The following is a 25,982-nucleotide window of genomic DNA, read 5'->3' as shown; positions in this document are numbered from 1 at the left end:
TATAATTCAGATTTTATTTCTCAGAATGCATCCTAGTGTAAAGCTATATACCAGATAGATTCTTATTAAAAATAACCAAAAATGAATTTTTTAAAGGTAAAACATCAGAGAACAGAAAAAAAATATATCTATGTCCACTTTACTCTGATGCTTCCCATGCTCCAGCACCATCCCAAGCTATCTCCTAATTTCTGGTTCCCCCTCTTTGGACGGAAATATTTAGTAAATCTATGGTCAATTAACATTTAATAATTGTTTATAATCACATCTGAAAGGGAACAGTTAATAACTTTTTACATCTGAAAGGTAAATTTATTGTCTAGATGTAAATCATACAACTTGCAGATGAAAGGAACATAAAACACTGATGAGAAGATTTGATAAGAATGGGGAAAAAGAGGAATTTTCTTCATTTTTCCAATCAAAGGTTTGTTCATTCTCTCCAGTCACAGATTGAGAAAGACTGGAGTGCAGGTGGGAAATGTGCATCACATTTATATAACAACACAACATATTCTTGCCCTACTGCAGGGTCATTCTGCCACCTCTACCCCATTCTATAAATGCCCCATTAACCACAGCATAACTTTTAGAACAGCTCTAATTCCTCAATGAAGATCACAAGAAGAGTACTTCCAGGTTGTTAAAGAAACCAGGATATTACACTTACACATTTCAGGGGCAAGAGGAGACTATCAACACTCCACATTTACTGCTTTACATTACAAAAAAGGTAGAAGCTACAAAATAATTTTTTGAAATTTCACAATCACCAATCTGCGACAGAAACTGAGGCAAAACACTTATGCTAACAAATATGTCAGATGAGTTATTTCGGTACATCACTGCAGATGGGTACTCCTGGATTTTCACTTAATCAATCCATTACTCAATAGTGATCACTATAAAATGAAAGGTGACATACTTATGAACTAAAATCACAAGAAAAAACTCTCTAAGATCAATCTTCAGTGAGTTCCTATTCCAATAAGCCATAAAAAGCAGTAAAAGGCAATATTCATTTAACAAAATGAGAATCCCAATGACAAGAAATCAGATATTTATATTCCTCCAGAGACACTTCTTCCCCACCTAACAAAGGCACTTGACATGTACTGAAATGGACATTTAATTCAGATACTGCCCTGGGCAACTGTTACCTTCATAAAATTAGGTGAAGTGGTGATTAAGTTCAAATTAATTCTTCCAAATCAGCCTGAAACACACATGAATAAATCAAAAGTTCTCTATTTTTGGCAGATGATATAACCAAAGAAAAAAAGATAATGTTGGTGTCCACAATGAACTGGCTGACTTGAGCAGTCCAGGATCCCCTCTCTGCACAATATATTCTTTGATGACTGTGGAATTTGTATATAATTATAGGCAAATTAACCTTTCAAATAGTTTCAGGTATTAATGTTCACTCCTCTTCTTGTCCTTTCTTACTTTTTTGTTCTTTCCCAAAGCCTTAGATGATTCCTCCTGAAAAAGACAAAAATCAATGTAATATCTCCTCATTAATATGAAGATATAGGCTTAGGAACCTTAAATATAATCATATGGAATATGTGTAATAGTGAAAGTATAATTACTTCCATATATATCATCTTTCTGCTTTATAGGACACTTTTACTTTATTACTATTTAAATACTTACAAAACAATCAAAATAATCAAGGAAAACACTAATTTATCTAATAAGTTTATAATCGAATAATTTCGATATTATTTAACCTATTGTTCACTTTCCAAAGGCAACAGAATTTAAATACAATAGATATGAACATGTTTATAAAATATGAAACAAAAAAACCCTCAAAGTATAAAGAAAGAAGGCATTTAAAGGCATTCCAGTGCTCTGACCCTAATAGAAAATGTTAGAATTTTATAGATGTTCAAAAAACATCTAATTCACTGTAGCATTAGCTACAACCTCTCTGAACTTCAATTTTAGGGAGTACAAACTAATTAGTCTTTAAGATTTTATAAAATTCTGTGAATCTGAAATTAAGTTTCAAAGAGATGAAGCATTTCCCCAAGGTCAGAGAACTGGCCAGTCACATGGTTTTGACTAGCACATAAGCCTCCAGTTTCCTAGTTCAAAGATTTTTCTAATGCACCACAGAAATCCTGATTCATTCCTTATTTTGTTTTTTCCTTTATAAAATTTCATGGGCAGTGGTGAGAAACTCTCTAGATATAACATTGATAACCGCTTACTGGTAAATTTGTGTAGTTCTTCTCCACTAGAATGTTTCTGGCACAGTTGTTGATATGTTTAAAGCGATCTGGTCCTAGAAGAATCCCTCCATACCAGCGTGATACAACCACCATGACATTTCTCACGTTCAAAATCTGTTATTTCCAGAAGCAGAATTAGAAACACATATAGACATGTACAAATGTGAGTTTTAAAGGGAAACAAAATAACCCATATATAAAAACGCACATAAAATTTTCCTCTGATTTTAATGGCAGAACCACATGAGTGAGCAGAGTGAGATTACTGACAATTCAGGGGAGAGAATGTTATAATGAGAAGGGAATTTGGAAAACAAACACTGCTCTGCAGTGTCCTCACATTCTAAACTTTGGGGCAACCGGGCAGAGTGAAGGGGAGATCATGCAGGTAGGGTTCCAGTTATTTGTGACTTCACCCAGAAAAGCTGTTTAGGCAGCCTTTTACTCCAAGGCCACACAACACAAAGCCTGCTTCTGAACAAACTACTAGAGAGAACTGGGGCTGCATGAGTAACAGCTGGGCCTACCGGTAAGGTCTTCCGCAGTTTGACATTTGTCAAATGCTGCCCTTAAAGTGAAGCCCACCAGTCTACAGGCCTGACTCACAAAGTTCCTATCAAGGGAATAGCCTGGTTAGAAACAAACCTCCACATACAATAGCAGAAGAAACTATAGCAACTACCTTAGGAAAATAAACAATCCATTCTTAAAACTAATGGACAATCAATGATCACCAGACAGATGAAGAAAATCCAGCAGCATGAAAGAGAAAGGACAAGATAAACAAACTAAAGTGGACCAGGAAAATTTTGAGAAAACATCTTTTAAAAAACCACCTCTAATTAGTATATTCTGAGAAATTTTAGAAGATACTGCATCTATAAAACCAGAACAGCACACTTTAAAAAAGGAAAAATAGAGAACAAAAAGAACTCTTGACAAATACATGGTTGCCAAAAAAATTTGTAATTCAACAGAAATTTTGGAAGACAGTCAAAAAAAGTCTCAGAACACAGACAATGAGATGGACAACTTAATAAAAAAGAAACATTCTGGATCTATCCAGAAAGTCTAATACCCAACTAATAGGAATTTCACAAAGACAGAACAGAGAAAATGAAGGGGAGAAAATTGTCAAAAAACAAAAAGGAGTTTTTCCAGGGATGAAGACAACCTTCTATTGTCTATGACTGAAAGAGCCTAAAAGCCCAACACTTATTAACCCTTTGCTTTCCACCCCATATCCAGTGCTGAAAATTTTCTCAGTGTTCAAAACTTAACTACTAATTAAACCAAATATATCTCATGTTATATGGTCTGATTTACTTACTCCTAAATGAAGCTGTTTTGTTGGCTCACAAAACAGGATTAACAGAGTCTAAGTTACCCTTACCTCCATGAGATGGAGAAGACGCCCACCGGCTGCTGTTTCCCCATCATCTTCGCAGTCCTGTAAGAAGGTCTGTTTATCTTCACAATATATTCTAGAAATACATAAAACAGGGTTATACACTTTGAAATCTCAAAATATTGTAATAAAAGTTTACTCCTTCATACTTGCTACAATCAATTTACTTCCAAAATTGGCATATTTGTTTTGTTTTTTTTTTTAAAAAAAAAAAAACCTTCTTGAACTATATATTAGATATATTTTCACTAATAATTTACTATCCACTATGGTTCACTTTTTATACTTGGGAAAGCTAGGACTCAAGGGTGTCTGCTTAAATCAGAATCGCTGCAATTATGAGGTGAGTTTACACATCTGAAATTTCTCCACTTTATTTATCCTTAAGGCTAAGAGGTTATAGAGAGTAATCACTAAAAAACATTTATTGAGAATATACCGTATAGAAGCATTACACATACTAGGCACTATGAAATGATACAGAAGAAATAATTGGTGTGCTCCTGTCTTCAAAGACCATAAGCTCTAGTGAAAGAGACAAAAAGTATATAAAAAATATGGAGGTGAAAAAACCAACAAAAGTTAGTATTTTATACTTTCTTCACATCTTATTCTAGCCATCAAGTATGTCTGTATCGTCCCCATTTTGAATAAGATTTCTTTTTCTCTATAATTTACCCCTGGATAGTTATTAATTTCAGAGATAAAGCATGCCATTTTTACCCATTTAAATTACATACGAATTTAGCATTTGGAATAATAACGTAGGGCTTTGTAGTAGAATAAAGCTTGACAAATAGGTGTGAGCGTAAAAAGAAAATAGTGCCAGTTTAAGGTATGCCATCTAGTGAATTTCTTAGGCCCCTACAAATGGTACCACCTACGACTAAGCAAATGTTGTAAAGACTTCTTTCTGGCTGTGGCCATAAAGAGTCAGATATTACCTTATCTATACACCTAAGTCATTTATATTAATTTTATTATAGCAATCATATTCAATCATTCATTCATTTTTCCTTCCACCTATCTATCCATTTATTCACTCAATAAATATTTACTGACCACCTACTACAGGCTTTATTATTATTTAGAGTAGATCTTGTGTGAAGAAAGACAGTATTATTAAACAAAATTTTACATGGCAAATTTAAGGCAAAAAGAAATCAGTGGCTCATTGTTATTAGGCTTGTAATTATAATCTAACACCATAATTTTATGGAAAAAATGAAAAAAAAACTGTATAAATCAGTACTATTAGATTTTTAAAAAATGAAACGCCATGGACACTTTTACTAACTTTTCCTTCACATGCCAGGAACATAATGATGTGTCACCCGACAGCTGTGTACCAGTAGACTAAACAGCACCCCACAACTCTAAAGCAGGAATACAGCCGCAGAATCAGGAAGTAACCTTAAAATGACCCTAAGCATTCAATACACACATTAGAAAGTCCATGTATCAAAGAAAGGTCATTTTTTACTCCCAATGGGGTCTTTCAGGCCTCCACTTTATGTCTTTGACACACAACTCTGACAAACGTCTCTTTCATTCCCAAGTATCAATTATATAAGGGGGTGAGGCAGAGGAGCTGCTGCATGTTATCATGCTGACATCTGTGAGAAGTGACTGGTAATCACCTATTAATATGCCAAAGAATGAAAATACTCATGAGAACTTAAAGACCCAAAAATCTGTGGCCTGAAATAGACTACCTGGCACATTATTTAATTTTTTGATAATTTAAAATCAATATGATACACAGCTCTTGCTGAAGGTACAGCCTTATAACTATGTAGGAATAAAAAAAAGAGATAAATTAATTATCAAATTCAGCTCCACCACTTAACAACTATGTGACCTTGAAAAAGTTAACCTTTCTACAGTGGCAGAGTTAACAATCAGAATTAACTTTCTAAAGTGCTTAGTACAACACAGGCATTCAGTAAACATGTGAGGTGAATGAATGGTAACTATTAATTCTTATACAGCACATTCTAATCACTGAGAACAAGCACAAACTAATATTTATAGTGATGACCCTAACTCATTAGAAAACATCGAAATTCTTTCCAGTAATACTAGGGACATATAACAAATAGTTTTTGTAAGTTTTAGCATTTAAAGAGATGTTACTTAGTAATATTAAAAACTCACATATCCAAAATGATACATGTTTTTGAGTTTCAGATAGCCTAGATTTTACAAATAGTCTCAATCACATTTTAGATTTGCAACAAATCCCTACATCTATATTCTGATTTATTTCAGTCCTAAAATATGTTCTTTTAACTCTGTACTAATTTGCATATTTAAAAATATACCCCTTCATCTTTTAACTAACAAATCAGCAAAGATTTGTATAAAACTTTAGTATTCAAAACTAAAATACAAGTAGTAAAAGAAGCACCTTTAGTTCATTGTTAATATGAGTATAAATTGGTTTAAAACTTTGGAAAGAATTAGGCAATATGTATCAGGAGTTTCAAAAATATGATTTCGATAATTCTACTTCTAGAAATCTATCTTCCTTTCTAATTGTACCCTCTTTTCATTTCAAAAAAGAATCTGAAGCAAATAGAACCTACCCCAAGGAAATAATCTAAAACATAAACAAAGATGTTCTTTATAATAGTAAAAAAGATAAAAAGTAAAATGAAAAGGTAATAATTAAATAAATTGTGGTTTGGAGACTCAAACATATATTACAGAGCCATTAAAATAATCTTTATAAAGCAATTATAACAACACAGAAAAAAGTTTTTGTTAAATTAAGAAAAAAAAGAGTAAAGTATTAAAAAGATAAACCTTGCATAGAAAAGACAAAATATATAAAAATATTATCGGTAACATTAAATGGTAGAAAATGGCTCATTTTCCCTTTGATTTTTCTTTTCTGCAGTTTCCAAATATTCTACACACGATTATTACTTTTACAATGGAAAAAAATATGTAATAGTTACTTTTTATTTTTAAATAGCATCAGTTCAGTTTCTCTCATTTTTTACAAATTGTACATTCCTAAAATTGTGATGATCACTCACCTGTACGCATATATGTTGTGGGTGGCACTAGCTATTTTCTTATTCTCATACAATTTGGCAAGAACCATTTTCACCTTAAAAACAACATAATATAAATAAATTAATATATACTTTTTATTCGTTCTGTATATAAATACTAGAAAAATATCTTAAAACATATTGATATAAATACTGTGATACTGAAATAGTTATTTAAAGAATCTTCTACACTCTAAAAAAGTTTTTCCTCATTTTAGGGGCAGAAAATGGTATTCTCAATTGTTACAAAAAGGCCTGATCTGGTATTTTTGAACACCAATTACCAACAAATATTTGAGCACTAACATGTCTAGGGCACTTGAACATGAAAATTTTTCCCCATGTAGAGAATTTTAAATGTAAATATGAGAATTTCTAAAAATTAGTTCTGGAAATTTACCAAATTTATGTATCCAGTATGTTAGATACACAATATGGTATGTCCCATATGTTACAAAAACAAAACTCACTCTGGGAGTCATGTAAGGTTCACAGAGGAGGTAACAGGAGCCAAGTCTTAAAACATAAGTAGCAATTTTTATGCATCAGAGGGGAAGAGGGATATGGGGCAAGAAGAAGCCATCCCATTCACAAGAAATAGCATGTGCAGATGTACCAGATTTAGCAAGTAACGAAAAGAATATTCAGTTAAGTTGGAATTTCAGATAAACCACAAATAACTTTTTATTGTAAGTCGCACATAATAATGTTTATCTGAAATTCCAATTTAACTAGGTTTTCTATATTTTACCTGGCAACCTTGTCAGTAACATAAAAGAAGGTATAAGAAGAGACCAATAGTTTTATGTGACTAACACAGAGTATAAATAAGATGTATCAGGAATGATAAAGTTAGGGTCATATCACAAAGGACTTTGTATAATAAACCTAGATTTTTCTTACAGACAATGGAAATCACCAAAGATTGGCAGGAGGAGTGGGGGAGTGACACATGGTCAGATCTTTTAGAAAGGTAATTGGCAAGGAGTATAGAGGCCATATTGCAGATAGGGACGACTGAGTTGGAGTCAGGGAGACTGATCTGGATCAGAAATTATGCAACCTTATGTTCATCATTTTTTAACCTTTCAGGTTCTCAAATTCCTGATCAATAAAATAGATATTGACCACTGAGATTTATTTCAGCTCTCATAAATGATAATCCTATAAGTCTAAGTGACTATAATCAAAAACGGAAAGTGGAACCAGGATGAAGAGATTCAGAATAGAATATCTAAAAAGGACCTCAGCGGCAAATTATGAGCAAGGGCCATGGGCAAAACAGGGTTCCTGAGAGAAAAGTCCAGAAGCCTACATCAAAAGCTATCTTGACAACAAGTCAATGCAGAAAAGAACTTCCTCTTTGATAGACTACCAGAGAGTGAAAGGGCAGCCTGCTAAAAGAAATGTATCCCTACAGGTTAATCTTTAGAAGAGCTTAGAGAATACAGCAGCTATAGAAACCAAAGGGAAGAAAATAATGCTTAAAACCTATACTAAGGTAATGAGACTTTATTTTTTGTTAATTTGACTTTATAGGTAGTACTGAAACTGTCTCTTATGTCAATAAAGTTTAAACTAAGCTAGATTATTGCACCAAAGAAAATGATTGTGTTGAAAAGAGAGTGAGAAAGACAAAGACCTACGAATACAGTTTTTAAATGAAAAGTCTTCTATTTGACATCCTTGGGCAGGAATCAGGTCACCTAAGATCAGGAAGCAGCAAGGAAAAGGAATGCAGGTAGGGATGACTGGGCTCAGTCTGTCCGCTGTCCCCTTAATTGGGCAACAATGGAACGGACTTGGTTTTCTAAAACTCACACGCAATAGGAAAATAATTCTTTTTAACAAGCTATTAAATGTCATAATTTTCTACGGCACCACAAATTTTTCTTGTTTGAAAATGCATTAGAGGGTTAGGCCCTAATTAGTTTACATACGATTTTGAAAGCTGTGACAAAGAGAAACAAAACAAACCTTCCATGATTCACAGTAATTTGAGGGTAGATAAATCAGCAAATATTTCTTATCTTACATGAAAATTAACTATTAATAATAGTAAAAATAAGGATATTATTGCAAAACGATTTACTTAATTACGTTGGTAAAGTAACATCAAACTGAGCTGGTCACAGTTACTTTACCTGTTTGGGACAAACCACTGGAGCCAAGTGTGCCTGAAAAGTACTCCTTCGGTCTGTAATAGGAATTCCATGATCAATTGGAGGTAATTCTTCTATTTCTATAAATTTAAAGAATTACGTTACTTTTATTTTTAAAATTCATACGTTAAATGCTAAAAACCTGGCAATGGTATGGGCGGGGTGGAGGGACAGAGTTGGAAAAGAAACAAATTATATAGCAAATCAACCCAAATGCCATTAATAGTTACCTATTAAAATTAAATGATAATTTTAAGTAAAAAGTTTCCAAATATATTGTACAGAACATAAATCTACTTGACTTATAAATGATTTTCATCTGCCAAGGTCACCCAGAGGAAGTGGTGGGTTGGAACTGAAATCCTGGACTGTGGTAGTAATATAACTTAGTACGGTATCTAATTTTAAGAGTATAAAGGGGTCCTGAGACCAAAAGGATTGACAGCTGTAAATATACCATAATTTACTTATCCATTCTACTGTTAATGGACCTCTCTCTGGGTTTGGAAACATGACTTTATTTTGTATAGCTATCACCTAGTATCTTCTGCTAATAACTGTTCCTACTTCATAGGATTGAAATATATCAATAATATATCATATTGGTATTCCATAGGGTATCATAATTTCCAGTTATTCTGCCTCTTAAATAAATTTAAGAACCACTAATTTACCTTTAACTCTGTTGAGAAACTTACCAACCATCCTGGCTGCTACACAGCCCTCATTTAGGATGAAAAATTATTCAGGAAAAAAAGAATTAAATTTTTTCCCATTGCCACTCGCTGATCTGTTGAATCTTACCAAGTCGGCTTGCCTTACAATTGATGAACTACTTCAACTAACACATGTAAAAATATTTCTGGGTATCTCTAAACTTGTCAAAAGTCACTGCACTAGTTTTGTGACAGGACTAGGACTAGAAACCAGGTTTATGCAGGATGTTTTACTTTCCCCAATAGTACCCTCTTCTTGAACAGACTGTCACCCCTGTACAAATACAGTACTAAGGTCAATTATGACTGTGATTTTCACTCTTTTAATAGTGGATCCTGTTTCCCAAAAGAAATCTTACACCAAATCCACAAAGATATAAACAAATAAAATGGAATCTACTTAGATTGAAGCAGGGGCAGGAGTTCTGGATCCTCTCCCCAACTCTTTCACTCCTTCTTCATCCCCTTTCACTAGCCCTGTGACACCATGCAAGAACTTTAAACCTTCATTATACTGTTTAAAAGCTACTGTATAATGGCATAGAAAACTCCTTACCTTCAAAGAGACTGAATGTTTCCTCTGGCCTATCATGTTTTTGTAAGAGACTTGAGGAAATTGATGATACCATTCGAAATTTTAAAATGCAAAATGGAATATATTTTCTAATAGAAATACAGAGCCAATTTATCATATCAACCTTTCAAAAGTTGAACACCACTTATTTATGGAAAGCTGAAATCTTAAAGGTATTGTACTAGCCTTAATTTAATGGTTGTACTTTCAATTATGATATTTATTTTGTGAGCACAGACTAAAATTTAACTCTTGGGATATATGAGAATTTCAAAACAGAAATATAAAAACAGGATGTGAAAACATTAAGACAGCTTTTCTTAGTTTCAATTTATCACATCAGTAATTCAAAACTCTAGAAAGTAGCAAAAAATAAATAAATAAATTTATATTTTTTTCTTCACTATGATAGACCCACCACAAAATGAAAATGGCTAGCAGGTAGGTAAAAAAGAAAACTAATTCTCTGCAAATTCTTAACTATTTCCTGTCATGCAGAAGTTGACGAAATTTATAAACCACTCCAAAAACAATTCATAATACTACCAGCCCACTTTCCTCAAAAGAAATTAGTAACATTATACCTCTTCGATTTTCACTGACATCAAAATCCAATGCTTTAACTGAATTTTCTAATTGGCATGCTAAAACGATATCCTCTTCACACTGAACATCTTCCTCTTCAGTTTTCTTCTTTACGTCCTGGCCTATGTAGATATAAGACATTATGAGTGATCTATGAGACACTTAATCGTTAGTCTTGGTCTCTAAACATTATTCTTCAATAGAAGGAACCAGGGCTTCTACATGAAGTGGTAGATTATAGGGTTGAAGCGAGGAAAATGCAAGGTGAGCCTGAAATATCTATGATTCCAGAAAGTAAAAAAATGCTCAAAAAAATATAGGAGCTTATCAAAAGAACACAAGAGTCTATCTGGAGATCCTAAAGGCCAAACCTGCAACAATTTGAACAACAAAATAATGACAGCATGAAATTTTAACTCATGGAACAAAATAATATACATGAGTTCATACTAATATAAATAATCGATCAAATAAATTAATGGAGAGAAAAGATATCTCTTCCTCACAATAGAATTCCAATTAATAAATATTGTAATAAATACTGTTGACAAGATTTACTAATGAACTAAAATTAGTGAGTGAAAGTTTAAGGAGGAATAGCATAAGTATAGCCTCAAAGTATCTCCCTCCTTATGAATTAAAATGGTAAAGATAGTAACTGTGTGGGTTAATTTCATATGTCAATTTGACAAGGCCAAATTGTCCCAGATTGCCCCAGATATTTGGTCAAGCACTATTCTAGATGTTTCTGTAAAGGTATTTCTTGATGAAATTCACATTCAAATCAGTTGACTCTGAGTAAAGCAGACTGCCCTCCATAATGTGACTGAGCTTCATCCAGTTAAGGTCTTGATAGAAAAAGGACTAACTTTCCCAGAGGAAGAAGGAACTCTACCAGCAGACAACTTTAAGATTTGAGCTGCAACATCAGTTCTTGCCTAGGTCTTTGGCCAACTCTGATGATTTTGGACTTGCCAGCTTCCACAATCTTGTTGGCCAATTCCTTAAATAAATCAATCACTTCCTCCCTACCTCCTTTGCTTTCTCTCTCTGTTTTTCTTTTCTCTCTCTCACACACACACACATACATACAAATAATACATACACATCCTGCTGGTTCTGTTTCTCTGGAGAACCCTGACTAATACAGTGTCTTTGCAGTGGCGATATCTGGCAGATACCACCTTAACCAAGGAACCAACATAAACATCACCAATAATAAAGCACACTGATATCAGGAGCTCTTTTATAGAATATACTGTGAAGCAAACAATATCATATCAAGAGCTCTTTTATAGAATGTACTGTGAAGCAAACAATATCGTTTTTATGGTATTCTTGTCAAAATGCCTAATATTACTCCAATCATGAGAAAACAATGAACAAACCCAAATTGAGGGACATTCTATAAAACAATTAGTTCTCTTCAAAAATGTCAAGTCATAAAAGGTAACAAAAGTCAAAGAAAGACTGAGGAACTGTTTATAGCCTAGAAGAGAGTAAGAAGAAATAACAACTAATACAACATAGACTCCCAGACAGGATCCTGTAACAGCAGAAAAAATTTTAATGGAAAAATTATAAAAATTAGAAATCTGAATAAGCTCTTTAGCTTAGCTAATATTATACCAATGTTAGTTTCCTGTTCTTGATAATTATACTATAGTTATGTAAGACATTACTAGAGGAAGCAGGGATAGAGATGAAAGCTCTTTGTACTATTTTAACTTTTTTGTGTCTAAAATATGGAATTTTTAAAAATTGTAAATAATTATATATTTAATTATTTCAAATGTTTCCTATAGTAGGAAAAAACAATATGAAATAATAAAGAATAAATATCTACTTAAGAATAACAGTAAAATCAAAATAAATTATTTGTTAACCAGGTACCTTAGAGAGGAAAATTCTCATGACATACCCTGATCACTAACTTGTAACTTTATTAGTTCTTCAGAATTACTAATTCTTCCATTTTAACATGAAGTCTACCAAAAGTTTCTTATAAAATTTTTTTCAAACAAAATTTCTAAAAATTATAAAATTTTACAAAACAAGTTACTAAAATTTGAAGAGGGGTTAAACTAAATTTTGGATATAGGTGGTAAGGGAAAATACCATTTTTAAGATCAATACTTTTTAAAATGTATTCCTAAGAATTAAATGATCCCCAAATTTAAATTTAGAGTCCCAAATTTTTACTAGCATACATTTAATTTTTGCAATTATCCCTGTAGTGTAGAATGGTGGATGAGCAAAAATCAGTATTTTTTCAATTATAGTTGACATTCAATACAATTCTGTTTTGAGACCACTTTTTTCATAAATGCACTGAAATGCTGCAAAATCAGAATGTGGATCATAAAAAGTTAAGGAACATACTTCAAAGAAGATTATCACACAGACAGAATATCTTCATCTATCTCTTTGATTTTAATGGAACCGGTAAAAACATTTACTTCTACAGAAAAATAGTAAAATGCTTTGAAAAAATATATACTATCAACTTTAAATGTATACTATCAGAGTCTTAAATAATTGGTTCTGTATAAATAATCTTCTAAAACATTAGTAAATAAACTATCGGGGTTTTTTTACTCCCTCTTTTCCCAAATTGAAAGCTTTTCTATCAATAATAACAATAAAATTCTATCTGGAAATAAAATTAGGTTAAATAGTTATTTTCCTCTCTAAAAGGCTTTTGTGGTTGAATGGAACGAAGTAAATAGGAAACATTAAAAATTTCCATGTTGTCATATTTAATGATTCAATAAAAGAATAATAATAGAGCCAAATATCAATTTTCAAATGTCCCGAAATTAGTGGTGATGGCTGTAAAACTTTGGAATATATTTAAAAACAACTCAGTTATACATCTTAAAGGGCAAATAATTATGGTATGTGAATTACATCTCAGTTTTAAAAATCAATTTTCAAAGTCAATTTTTATATCCCAAATATCAGTGTGTTTTTCAAAGTTCTTTTTCTATAAACGTGACACTTACTAGAAGCTAATATCTAACTTATACAGTTCAATAATTCATGAAGACTGTTGCGTGGTAATGTTGCATGCATATTACCTTAACAATAATCAAAGAAAGATTTTTTTGACCCAAGTTCAAATTTTAACCATAAAATTCTATTTCTACAAGACTATAATATAAAACCAAAGAGGCTAAACCTTATACAAAGAAAAAGCCATAATTACATGAGTAAATGAACTTTCCAAAGAAATACAGGTTTTCATTCAAAATTTCAATTAGAATGTCCGTGTAAAAATGTAATTACTGTAAATTAAAAGAGCACTGATAATATTTTTCAATCCTACCTGGTTCAGTCATCTGAGATTTTTGTATTAGAACATCTCTTATTTTCTCCACCCATAGGTAAAGAATACTTTCACCAATATTCTGTCTAAACAAAATTCAGGGGGAAAATATTTGTTATTTTAAAAAATATCCTTCTCAAATTCAAGAAAATACAGACAATTATAATCTGAGTCATTCTATGCAATCTAGCCATGCCTTTAAAAAATAATCTATAAAAACATAAGATTTACTAACATTTGTAGATAAGCATTTAATATAGATTGTTTATATCAACATTAAAAACCCCAGCTGGCTCCAAAAAGAACACTGCTTACTTAAAATAAACAGAAGAGTTGCAATAAAAGAAAGTAAAGAAAATTTCTGACCTTGAACTGGATGAATTAGATAGATGTAAATGTGGATATAGTTTCAGTATTGATGTCTGATTATGGCATGGTTTCCTAACTTTTTGAACAGTTTCAAACCACTTATTTGGTACAGTTATCATTTGGTATACTTATTTCAACAAAGAAGAATACAAAGCATTTGAGGAACTCAATCAGAAAGCCAATTTACAAGACTTAAAAAACAATCAATGCAACAATTTTATATTCATATTTTGTATTCTATTGCTCAAATTGATTCATTTTGGTTCCAAATAATGTCTGGCTGCCTCTGATAAATCTATTTCAAAGGATCATTGAGAAAAAGAATATGTCATGGTTTATGTCTACAGAATTATGCTGAATAATGGCAAAAGCAATAAAATAAAGGCCCAGGTGTTTATTCTTTAGAAAATAACACAAATTTTAGAAAAGTTTTAGTATGTGTATTTAAAGAAATCACCACACTACTTCATAACAACACCTTATCCCCTTCCTTTAAGCTTCCTTGAAACCAACCCTTCTCTCTCTTTATCACGACTCATAAGCACCCACCAGAGGAAATTTTCAAAACATGCATACAGAAGAACAGTTTTCAAATAATTTGGTACCTCAAATTCTCTCCATTTCACCCATAACTCCTTAGCACTAAAACAATCTTGTGTTTTTTGGTGACCTGTCTTTTTAGAGGTAGCAAGAGTTAATTGGAAAGGTTTTTTAAAAACTGAGAATGTTGGTTGAGTTTCTTTTAAACAATTCCCACTCCCATCCTCTTCTAATACTTAGAGATACAGAGGCAGAGAAAGGTACAAGGTATTTAGTATATACTGAACCCAAAGTAAATTGTATGTTATCAACATAATTAATACTCATAATTGTCTAATGAAGTATTATTTCCCCATTGTACAAATGAGAAAAAGTATCTAGAGAGAGAGTTAACTTGTCTAAGAGTCTTATAAGCAGTAAGAATTCCATAGCCAGAATGTGAATGCAGACTTACTCCAAAGCTCAGGTTGCCCACTGCAGTTAGCTCTCCCATCAAGCAGCTGTGCCCTTAGGCAAGTAAGCCACTTTAACTCTGAGTCTCAGTTTCCTCATCTATAAAACAGATTTACAGTATCTTATCTTACTTTACAAAAGTAGTTTATTTTTAAGTGAACTGTCTTAATTAACTCAACAAATCTTTAAGGGCCTAGAAACTGAGCACTACATGCAGTCCTGGGGGTATGGTAGTGAATGAGAACACTGGGTCCCTTATCAGTGTTTGTAATCATTATCCTTATAAATATGTGGTTTTATAATCATTACCCTTACAAATTTATAGAGATGGTATCTCCATCTCCTAATTTCATTTTATTGAATTCCTCACATCATCATCACCACAATTAGTAATATTAATACCTAGTAGTTACTGAATGCTTACTATATATGCTATATAGAAGATATGTAGAAAATGCTTTGTTAATTAATTCTTACAACCACCCTTTAAGACAGGAAAATCATCCCTCTGTGCATATACATTCACAGTCAGATTGTGCTGGTGATAGAAGGGAACACTTTAGAAGAATTTTAACAGTAAGTAATATTTCCAAATAATAAAGAAGAAATTAAACCTTAACTCCAAATCTCCTCTCTTCTGGCCCAGGGCTTTCTGCAGAAAAATATCCAACAGCTCTTCTGTACAACTCAATGCTTCCTTCTTCCCTAGTATTTAACAAGACTTAACTGAAATAAACTAAGGGTATGGAAGTTACAGTGGGTGTGAAGTTTCTTGAAAAAGATAAAAATTATTCTTTCCCTTGGACCCTCAAATTCTATCACTGATGGTAGGTTTCTTTTTAATTTATTGACATTACTACTGTATTTGTTTTCTCTTGAAATAATGGTTTGTTATCTTTTTAACTATGCACTAGGATTTGGTGGTTTTCAAACTTTTGCCATTGCTGTAATGAAACCTCTCTCAAAATCAGAAATAAATTAAAAGAGACAAGAGATGGGAGTCCTCCCTCCTGTACCTCTTCTCCCATCCCCAAAAAGTTCTTGAGGAAATCAGCTAATTCCCAAGGACTCTGGTGCAAAATCTGAGAAGTACTTATTATAGAGCAAAATGCCAAGTATTTATGAAGTTATGGTAAAGTAGCTAAATATAAAAAGCCTGGAACAACGTTTGTTTCAAATGGAATAAAAGACCAAGCTGGAGTAAAAACTGGTATTTTAGTTGGGATATTTTGTGAATAACTATACTTAAATAACTCCTATCCAATCCAGAATGATCATAACGAAGTTACTTATAACTCTACTTTTACTTGTGGCTTTTTCTATCTTTAATTTTCCAATACTTCTATTTATTGATTTAAAGGTAAAGCTACTCACTGAAATGCACTAAGTTGTACAACCTTAGACATATCACTCCATCTGTCTGAATTCTCATTTCATTTTCAAAATGACAAAATGAGATGAGACGATTCTTAATGAGATCAAAATGAAATTTGTTATACAGTGATGACTTATAGGAATTGTCATTTAATCCTCACAGTGATATTACTCTATTATCATCACTTTACAGGTGAGGAAACAGACTTAAAGAGGTCACACTATTTCAAAAACTGACTCCAGAGACCTAAGACAAAAACTTCAGCTTAACCAAACTTCAGACAGGCAGAACTTCCTGACTCTAGGCCCTGACCTCCCTTTTCTTAGAGTGTTTTCTTTAGAACACTTATCATTATAAATGTTTTGCTCCTTTAGGTCTTCAAGGATCCAGCAGCCACCCTTTTGAAATGTAGTCATCAAGGAAAACAGTGCCCTTATCTGTCAGTCTCTAAAAGAGGGTAGAAGCCTAACTTCAAATGAGCAGTTAGCAAACACAGAGGGCCTAATAAGAGAAACACATTGCAAACTCAGGAAATAACAATGTGCTAGACACGTCTCAATGATCAACCTCTTCCCAACATTCCCCAGTACTTGTCTACTAGTTCATCCCAGCCCTTAAAAATCCTCCTGCCTTTTGTGTCAGGAAGTTGAGTTCAGACTGATTTCTGTCCTCTTCCTCCTATTACAACAGTCCTGAATAACCTTCTTTGCCTGTTTAACTTTACCCAGTGCAATTTTTGCTTTGATACGCCTCACTCTCCAACTTTCACATCTAAAACTACAGGATACATCAAAATATGAAGAGCTTTGGGAAATTAAAATAATCATTTTCTTGGATTTTAAATTAAATAATGTTGAAATGGGCCATCATAAATTCAAATACTACAAAAAAATTCTAATCCCTTTCATTTTCTCTTAAACAATACCAACTTGTATGATGTTCTAAGTATTTAAAATGTTATTTACCTTTGGTTTTATTAAAATTATTTTCATATATTCAAAATATCCACATGCAAAATATTTAAAATAAGATATTAACAAGTTAATCTACACCTAATCAACCACCAAATCCTAGTTTATATTCTTACGTCTCTCTTAAACTGGCCATTTCTCTCCACCCACATTCTTGTTGTTTTAATAAAGGCATCCGCCATCTCCCTCCTGAGTTTCTGACTGTTCTTCCTATGGTGTCCCTTCCTAAAAAGTCTTCACACTATCTTCTACACAGCTACAAAAATCTCATTAAATCACCACCGCCACCCACCTAAAACAACCAGAGCCTACGAGATAATGCCCAAACTCCTTATTCAAGCTTATAGGTCCTTTCTCCTTATAACTACCTCAATTTATACACCTGGAATCTTAAACTACTTGCTGAACTCTGAAGATGCTTCATACCCACATGATTTCACTTTTGCAGTTCCTTCTATCACAAAATCTTTCCCCTCTGATTACCTGGCAAACACTGTTCTCAAAAGTCACTTCAAAGTGAAACCCTCCTTTACAACCTCACCCATATGCCCAGAGATCGTTTGCTGCTAAAACCTCTAAAAAAGCTATAACACTTGGTCCAAACCTCTCAGTAATTATATTGATATATAGGTACACGTCTATCTTAATTTTTAAATACCAAATGCCTAACAGAGTGCCAGCATACAGGAGATACTCAATAAATGTTTATGGAAAAACTACTGGTTTTCTGACTTCTTAATAACCCACATAAGAGAAAACAAACTATAATTTGTCCTCTACCTTGGCCAAAATCAAATTTAGCATTCGAAATGATGCTAAATAAATATGAAAATCTTGATAGTTACAATATTTAGAACATAATGAAAATATAAACATTAACAACTACATGCATACATTTATCTTATGTTTAATTTTCAAAGACCAATAATATTTTCACTTGCTGCCCCCTGCTGGAATTTTGTGGAAAAGTATAATTAAAAGTTGCCAAACTTTTAAAAACAGAATGTGTATTTCTATTTAGACCACATGTGTGAAAATACTACTATTGGACTTGGGTGATTCAAGCATTTTATTAAAAAAAGAAGACAGTATAAACCCTATTCCATCTTTAAAACAACTTGCTTTGTAATTTCTGATACTTGCTAAACAGCTAAGTGAACTAGTAAAAAGGAACAGTTAAGTTGTGTCCTATAAGAGTGTATCTCTTTGTAAAATTGGGGCGGCGGCGGGGTACTTTTTTGGAAAGAGAAAAGACAGATCGGATGCCTTTTCAGAGTGCAAGACATTGTACGTAGGTAGGAGAAAAATTTTACTAATATGATTAACATGATGGAAGCCAAGTGTGGGAAGATTTTCAACCCTACCAACTTATAGAGGTCAAGTAAGAAATGAAAATAACCAGAAGAAATACAATCACTACATCACTAGTGAACAAATTTGCAATATATTTACCTTATTCTATTTAAAGCGGGGAGATAAATTGGTAAATAAGCATAAATCCAGGATTGAAGAAGTTTGTTGGGGCACAAAAGTAGAAGTGGCCAGTAAGGTTAGAGACAGGTATCAGAAAACATTTAATTGAGGAAATATATACAAATATGCTGAAGATGATGGAATCACAAAATGGGACTATTCCCTAATGGTATATTCTTGGTTACTTCTGAAGTCAAGTGTAAACCTGGGAACTCAAGGAAGACCACACTTTCTCTAGCAAGGAAAGAACAGAATCAAACCATTTTTTAATTAAAGATTTTAGGAGGAAAAGAAACCTGGCCTAGATCCCAGAAATATAAAGAGGGTACTCTCAGTGTACCAAAGGGATGGCCACTGAGACTATACGACACAATCCTTACCCATTCATGGATTACAGTAAAACTGATATTTCAAAACATTTGTTTTAGTAAATTAATATATCTCATTATAATCCAAGTCAGTCATATCATAACTGATGTGCCAAATCTATTCTTCCTCCCTTCCAATCAATCTCCACAGAGAAACAGAATGGTGTTTTCAAAAAGAAAATCTTATCACAGCATCACACCACTTAAAACTCTTCTCTGCTTCCCATGGGTATTAGGATAAGGCCAAAAGTCCTTTACAGGGCCTACAGGACTTTGCATGACTTCCCTACCTACCTCGCCAGGTCATTTTCCCACCATGCTGTGGCCTTTCACTGAAATTATCTTCACCTAAGTAACTCGGCTCTAAGTCAAATAAGCCATTCCTTACCTTCTAAACTACATCAGGTCTTATTTCAAACTCGGTCATTACTACACATTAATATCTTTCTTTTACAGAACTTACAGCTGTAGTTTTATATTCACTTTTATGATGTTATATCTCTCCTACCAGTAAATTCTAAATGCCATGAAAACAGGGACCATTTCTGTTTTTGCTAATTATGTGTATCCAGGATCTAGTAAAGGGTGTGTGATATAGTATTATAATATTTGTTGAATGAATGGAACGGTGAAAAATAGAGTATATCAATAGACTCTTCAAGTGTATACTTTTTATTAATGGAAAGGTGGCTTAACAAAAAGTTTGGAAAAGGCCCTAACATATCACAGTACCGACAAAAGTCCACAATAGGATCACTAGTAGAATTTTTTTAATCACCTGTTACTTACATATATATTTCCTCAAGGCTATTCGATAAATCCGCACGTTCTTGTCCTTTAAGCCAAGGAGCACTAAGATTAAATAAAACACAGGAAAGATTATTTGAGGATTCTATTTACATCTTAAACAGAAATTACTGATTAAACCACAAGTCAGTTTTATTTAACTTTTAAAAATCATCTATTTTCATTAAAATGTTATTTTATATTGCTTAAATCTATACAGTTCGAAAATGCTTCCACTGGCATTAGTTCATTTAGTTCTCCCAGAAAACCAGGATGAAGCCAACGCCAATATTATTCAATTAAAATATGGTTTAAAAAATAACAGTGAGTTCATAGGATATTATAAAACCACACAGGTTTACATAAGTGGCAGAACAGTTTCCAGAATCTAAATTTCCAGATTTACAGTATTTGCCACACTATCAGAAAGTACCAATTTTTTCTAACTGGTATCTCAAAACAACTCTAACAAATAAGCTAGTTGCCACATGATTGTAAAAACATATTAACTTTTTCTGAAAATGGCATTTATGTTTACAAGCATTCTATAATTACATCTTCAATAAATAAAAAATGAAAATTACAGAAAATTTTATTGCTATGGTTTTAAAACACTCATACTAAAAATCCCACTGGTAGGTAAAAATATTAGCAATTGAGATTCCATGGAATTCTGTTTACACAGATTTATACAACTCAGGAGGTCAAGTAAACGAGGTTGATCAAAGGTTACTTGCAAATAGATCAGAACTCATTAATGTTAAGCTTTGGTGGCTGAGAAAATGGTTCCTCAACCATAATGGGCAGGGAAAAATACCAGAAGCACCATAGGTAATTCCTGGAAAGCAGGCGGTCTTACACAGAGGCATGTCAAGAAACTGTGGCTATACCTATAGCAGAACAGGGTTAGGAGAAACTCTACAGGCCAGGGTTTCTAGATTACTAGATTGTCTAAAAAGGATGATTTTTTTCTCCGTCTCAAGACAATTCTGTAGCTATTTTACTCTATGAACCCTGTGATTCTCTTTCATGCTAAGTGATATACTTCAGCATGTTTTTATATAATTTATTTAAATGCTCTATACCAAGCCCAAAAGGGATTAATTTCTAAATACGCCTTTATAAGAAAGGTATTGTATAGCAACACAATGCACAGTATAAACAATCTTTGAAAAGCATGATCTTTTTATAAAAATATAAATGTAGAAATGGAGCTTACTTCAGTTGATAAATAGGTGGAGCTGTACCTGGGTATTCATTTGGTAGCATCACCTACAAAGCAGTTTAAAAACAAATTGGTTTATAATTGATGGCTCCAAATAACAATATTTATAAAGCTAGTCACTGGATAAATTTCTAACTTGCAAAACTAATAAACAAAACCATTGTTTTGTTAAATCTCAAGGGAAAATCCCCTCCTATTTATACTTCTACCTTAAATATGTTGTTGATGATGCCAATTTTTTAAGAAGGGCTTATTATTTGCAGGGAAAGTTTAAAAGCAATGAAGTTAGGCAATAAGGGTGGAGAGGACAAAGATTTAAAAAAAAAAAAAAAACTGAACAGTGGCATTATACCTTAACCCTAAATAAATACAGTGACATTTTAACATGTTCCAGGGATTTTTCTGGAAAAAATACTAAGAAAAAAATCGTATTAAATACTGTTAAATGTATCATCAGCTAACACTTAGCAAACCATACAGATTTCTTTCCAAAACAGTATTATTATAAAAACAAATACTGATGAAAACACAATTTAGCATCTCTTATGTTCTAAGTATAGATAGTCATTAAAGAATGAGCATTACAACAGCCATAGTGGTCTTTTTCTTTTTTTAAACCTAACCACAACTGACTCCTAATTAACAAAGAAATGAGTATCTATGCTATGAATCATCTATATTACTATCTATTCTTCCTCTTAAATGTTAGTTATTTTCCCAGGTTTAGACCCTCTCTTTTTAAATGGACAGGATTAAGGATGCGAAACTTGAGTCTGTCAATGGTACATTAAGAACACTTAAATAATTAAAATAAATGGTATAGGAAAGATTGAGACTATACTTTAAAGTGTGACTTGAGTGTGGGCTGAGATTTAATTACCCATATGTTTAGGTAATCAATCGTTGACAATAGCCAATAAAAAAGACAATTTAGAAAAAATCATGCAAGAGAGTCATTAGAGAAATACAACAGTCAATCATACAGAAGGGGAAAATAATACCTGCAAGCAAAGTGTCCACTTGGGGTCATCTATATCGTCGCTAATTCTAATACAAAATATTTTGGCACAGTCATCAATGACACACCATTCCTCACCATATATAGCTGCCATTGCTTCAATTTCCTCATTCTGGAAGTTGATGGGGAGAAAAAGTCAGTGAATGTGCATATCCTAAAAACTTTAGTTTTCCTAATTCCTTTATAAGGTAATTACTTTTAACATTACTAGCCTGGAGGAAGGACCCCTGAATGAACACTGCCAAACTTTCTTAGCAGCAGGTCTACTCTAGGTGGTTGCCATACACTACTATGACTGGAACCAGCCCTGCTAAACACACTGTGCTTTTGGCCACTACTGAGCCAAAATATGTATGCACTCCCATAACCTGTAGATTCACAAATGAATGGATAAAGTAACTTCTCTGCTCCACCTTCTCATTTTTAACAAGTAATCCCCACCCTCACTCTCAAGCAGTGTTGCTATTTACCAGCCATATATTCCTACTGGGTATCTCCTTCCGTTGTTTTTGTTTTGGATTTGGGCACAACGCTGAGTTGTTTTTTTGTTTTTGTTTTTTTTGGTAATAAAAACATTTCAAAATTATTCTTTGGGTTTGGGGTAAGAAAAAAAGATAATTGGAGCTAAGGGTGAGACAGGAAGCAAAGCATGCATTCAACTTTTGTACCAGCTCGTTTTGTCCTCACAGCCCAGTAGAAAAGGCTTTAAAGGCACCCACGTGAGCCAAGCACAGGGAGAGGAAAGCTCAATACCACAAGAAGAACCGTGGTCCTTGAGGGAACTTCCTCCAGGGTCTGTCAAAGTACCGCCCGTTTTTCAAAGGCAAAAACCGAGTTTAAGTGACTTGTCCAAGGTAATCCGGAAGCGACAGGACAGGGGACAGAACCCGGGTTTCTGGCTCCGGCCTGAAAATGCTCAATCACGTGCTGATGGTTTGACGATGACACCCTCTGAGGCAGGCCTAACCCGCCGACGCCCGGGACCCGCCGGCCTGAAAGTGCTCAGCCGAGAACAAGCGCCAAGAAAATGGTACGCGTCGGAGCAAACGGCGCGACTAGCGGCACTAGGTGCAGGCGGGACCAGGATCGGACCCGGGCGGAAGGCCCCTCGGCGGAGGAGGCCCGGAGCGGTGAGACGAGGCCGAGCCAAGCCTAGAGGCCGGCGCCCCGCCGGGGCCTCACCTGCCTCTGGTCGCTCCCAGCGTCCCCCTCAGCCATGTGGCCCCGGGAGCGGCCCGACTGCCGCCACCTGCCTAGGTCCGGAGCTCGGGGGCGGGGCGGGGCGCTGCGACGGCGAGCGAAACGCAGGCTGTGGCTCTGTCCGACCCGGAACCGCAACCCGGGCCGTGCCGCGCAGTCCGCATCTGCTTCCGGGTTGCGGGCCAGGTGGTGAGAGGGGTTCCCAGCAGCTGCGGCTCCCGGCTGTGGTCTGGCGCGCGTCTTACTCCTCCCCCTTAGTGGGGCCCGGGGGAAGCTTTCCTGCCAGAGGGGCGGCCAACACTTTCTTGGCTCCTTTTCCTTAGAAACTCGGGGGAGCGGGGGGCTCCTGCTTGCCCACCGCCACTTCCACACCATCAGTACTCCCCAGGAGAAGCTGGGGAGTCGGATTAACCGCCGCCTCCCAGGAAGGGATCGGACCTCAATCCACAGCCCCAAACACCTTTGCACGTCAGGACAGGAGGGTGTGTTTTTGTTTGTTTGTTTGTTTGTTTGTTTTACGTATTTTAAGATATTCTGTCTGATTCGAGCAAGAATGGGCTCGACTTACCAAAATCCGGAGAGCAAGAGTGCGCTGGTGGCAATTTTGAAAGCGATGGAGAAAATCTTACCCACCACTTACTGTTTTATTGTGACAGTTTTCTTCAGTGTTTTTGGACATTTTGTTGGGGAGCAACTTCCTACAGGACTCTAATTATGCCAGTCGACATTAGGATCATGGTGTTATCCAAAAAAATTTGAGTTAGTTTGTAACATTTCTCTTCCGTGCCCATGCGTACATTCCAATACATTGGTTATGAATTATATTGGTCATCTTATTGGAGACACCTTAGTCAAGCCACTAATTCTTTTACTTGGGAGGTATTCTATCCCCTTTTGTCTCACTTTCTTCACACATGCAAACGAAAACTCAAAATAGTAATTTATTCCTCCCCATCTTCCTTAATCATAGGTATGTTTTAATTTTTCTTTATTCTGAGTCAAGGATGCACTGCATAAGTACCTGTAAAGAATTCTGCCCGACTTACTTGGAGGGGATCCAATATGAGTTTGTGAGATTATTAATTCAACAGTAATTTATTAGGATCTTATTGTGCTAAGCTTTGGTGATAACCATATGTCATGTATTGCCTTTAAGGAGCTAAGATGTGGGGAACAAAAGTAAATCAGCATTCACATGGACTAGAATCATGTCCTCATACTGTGTTAGTAGCACAAAGAAGTCCCATCCATCCAAATTTTATTGGGCATCTTGTTCCAAAGAAAGCTTGAGTTATTAAAGAACAGGTAGAGAGGTTAGCTAATTGAAGGAGGGGAGAGACTTTGTTCCAGGAGAGAAAAATATTGGCAGAAAAACTGTGGCTTTTTAAAAGAACTTCCTGCAGTTCATTGCTTCTGACATTACAGTTGTTTACTTCCTCTTGTCACATGGTTTGTATAGCCCCCTTTATGATTGTCTCCATAAATCTGCACATGTGCATTCATTTTGGTTTCAAGAGAGGATTTGGAGGGTTTTAGCCCTTTGTGATGTCAGTTATATCCCTTACCTCCAGTTAATTGGTTTTGACAGTGTATTTACTTCTGTCATCTTGAGCAAAAACAATTTCAAGCCCTAACCAAGCTTCCAACCAAGTTGGGTCCCAGGGACCACGGTGCAGTCATTCCATTATGGTTTTTCTCTTATAGGTCAAGAATTTGCCTGGAAGTGCTGAGGGATTTTGCCACAGTTAATCTCCAAGTTGGGTGGAACCTTCTTTAGTTGTGTTAATCATACCTAGCAGTCCATCCATTGTTCAAGAACTTTCCTTCCTTCATTCCGACCTATCACTGGTTTCTTTATATGTCTTACACCTTCTATTGCATAAAATAGTGGTTTTCACACTTAAAAAGCAACAGAATGCTTCTTCAATGAAAGCTGATATAAAACAGATTAGGATGTTTTAGCTAAAATACAGTGATGAGCCTTAAATCCCAACTACTCAGCTCCCCTTCCACCCAGTGGCCTTTCAAAGACTAAATTCGAATTTGAAAACTACCACATTAAAATGTAACAGAAAAAAATGCACAGCAAAACTTAACCATCTAAACGAAGCACAGTATATCCAGTT

General features: G+C 34.4%; 1 protein-coding gene across 3 annotated transcripts; it reads right to left on the bottom strand.

The window, feature by feature from the left end:
* On the bottom strand, positions 1–23,988 carry IMPACT (impact RWD domain protein). 3 transcript variants are annotated; one of them, XM_016119518.2, is made up of 11 exons: positions 23,839–23,988; positions 22,640–22,768; positions 21,633–21,685; positions 20,417–20,479; positions 14,079–14,164; positions 10,750–10,872; positions 8,858–8,955; positions 6,696–6,769; positions 3,637–3,727; positions 2,223–2,357; positions 1–1,485 (listed from the first exon to the last, which is right to left on the bottom strand). In XM_016119518.2, exons 1-11 carry the CDS (start codon positions 23,872–23,874, stop codon positions 1,417–1,419), a joined length of 957 nt encoding a protein of 318 aa, XP_015975004.2. In that variant the 5' UTR covers positions 23,875–23,988; the 3' UTR covers positions 1–1,416. The 3 variants fall into 3 exon arrangements, with proteins under 3 accessions (XP_015975004.2, XP_015975252.2, XP_036085813.1); XM_016119766.2 differs by having other exon boundaries at positions 22,735–22,768; positions 23,839–23,982; XM_036229920.1 differs by lacking the exon at positions 23,839–23,988 and adding an exon at positions 23,127–23,400.
* Between the last annotated feature and the right edge of the window lie 1,994 nt (positions 23,989–25,982).

This window comes from Rousettus aegyptiacus, unplaced genomic scaffold (genome assembly GCF_014176215.1).
Source record: "Rousettus aegyptiacus isolate mRouAeg1 unplaced genomic scaffold, mRouAeg1.p scaffold_m13_p_12, whole genome shotgun sequence".
NCBI classification, from domain to species: domain Eukaryota; kingdom Metazoa; phylum Chordata; class Mammalia; order Chiroptera; family Pteropodidae; genus Rousettus; species Rousettus aegyptiacus.
The sequence above is the reverse complement of the archived record's forward strand: the minus strand, read 5'-3'. Positions and strand labels throughout refer to the sequence as shown.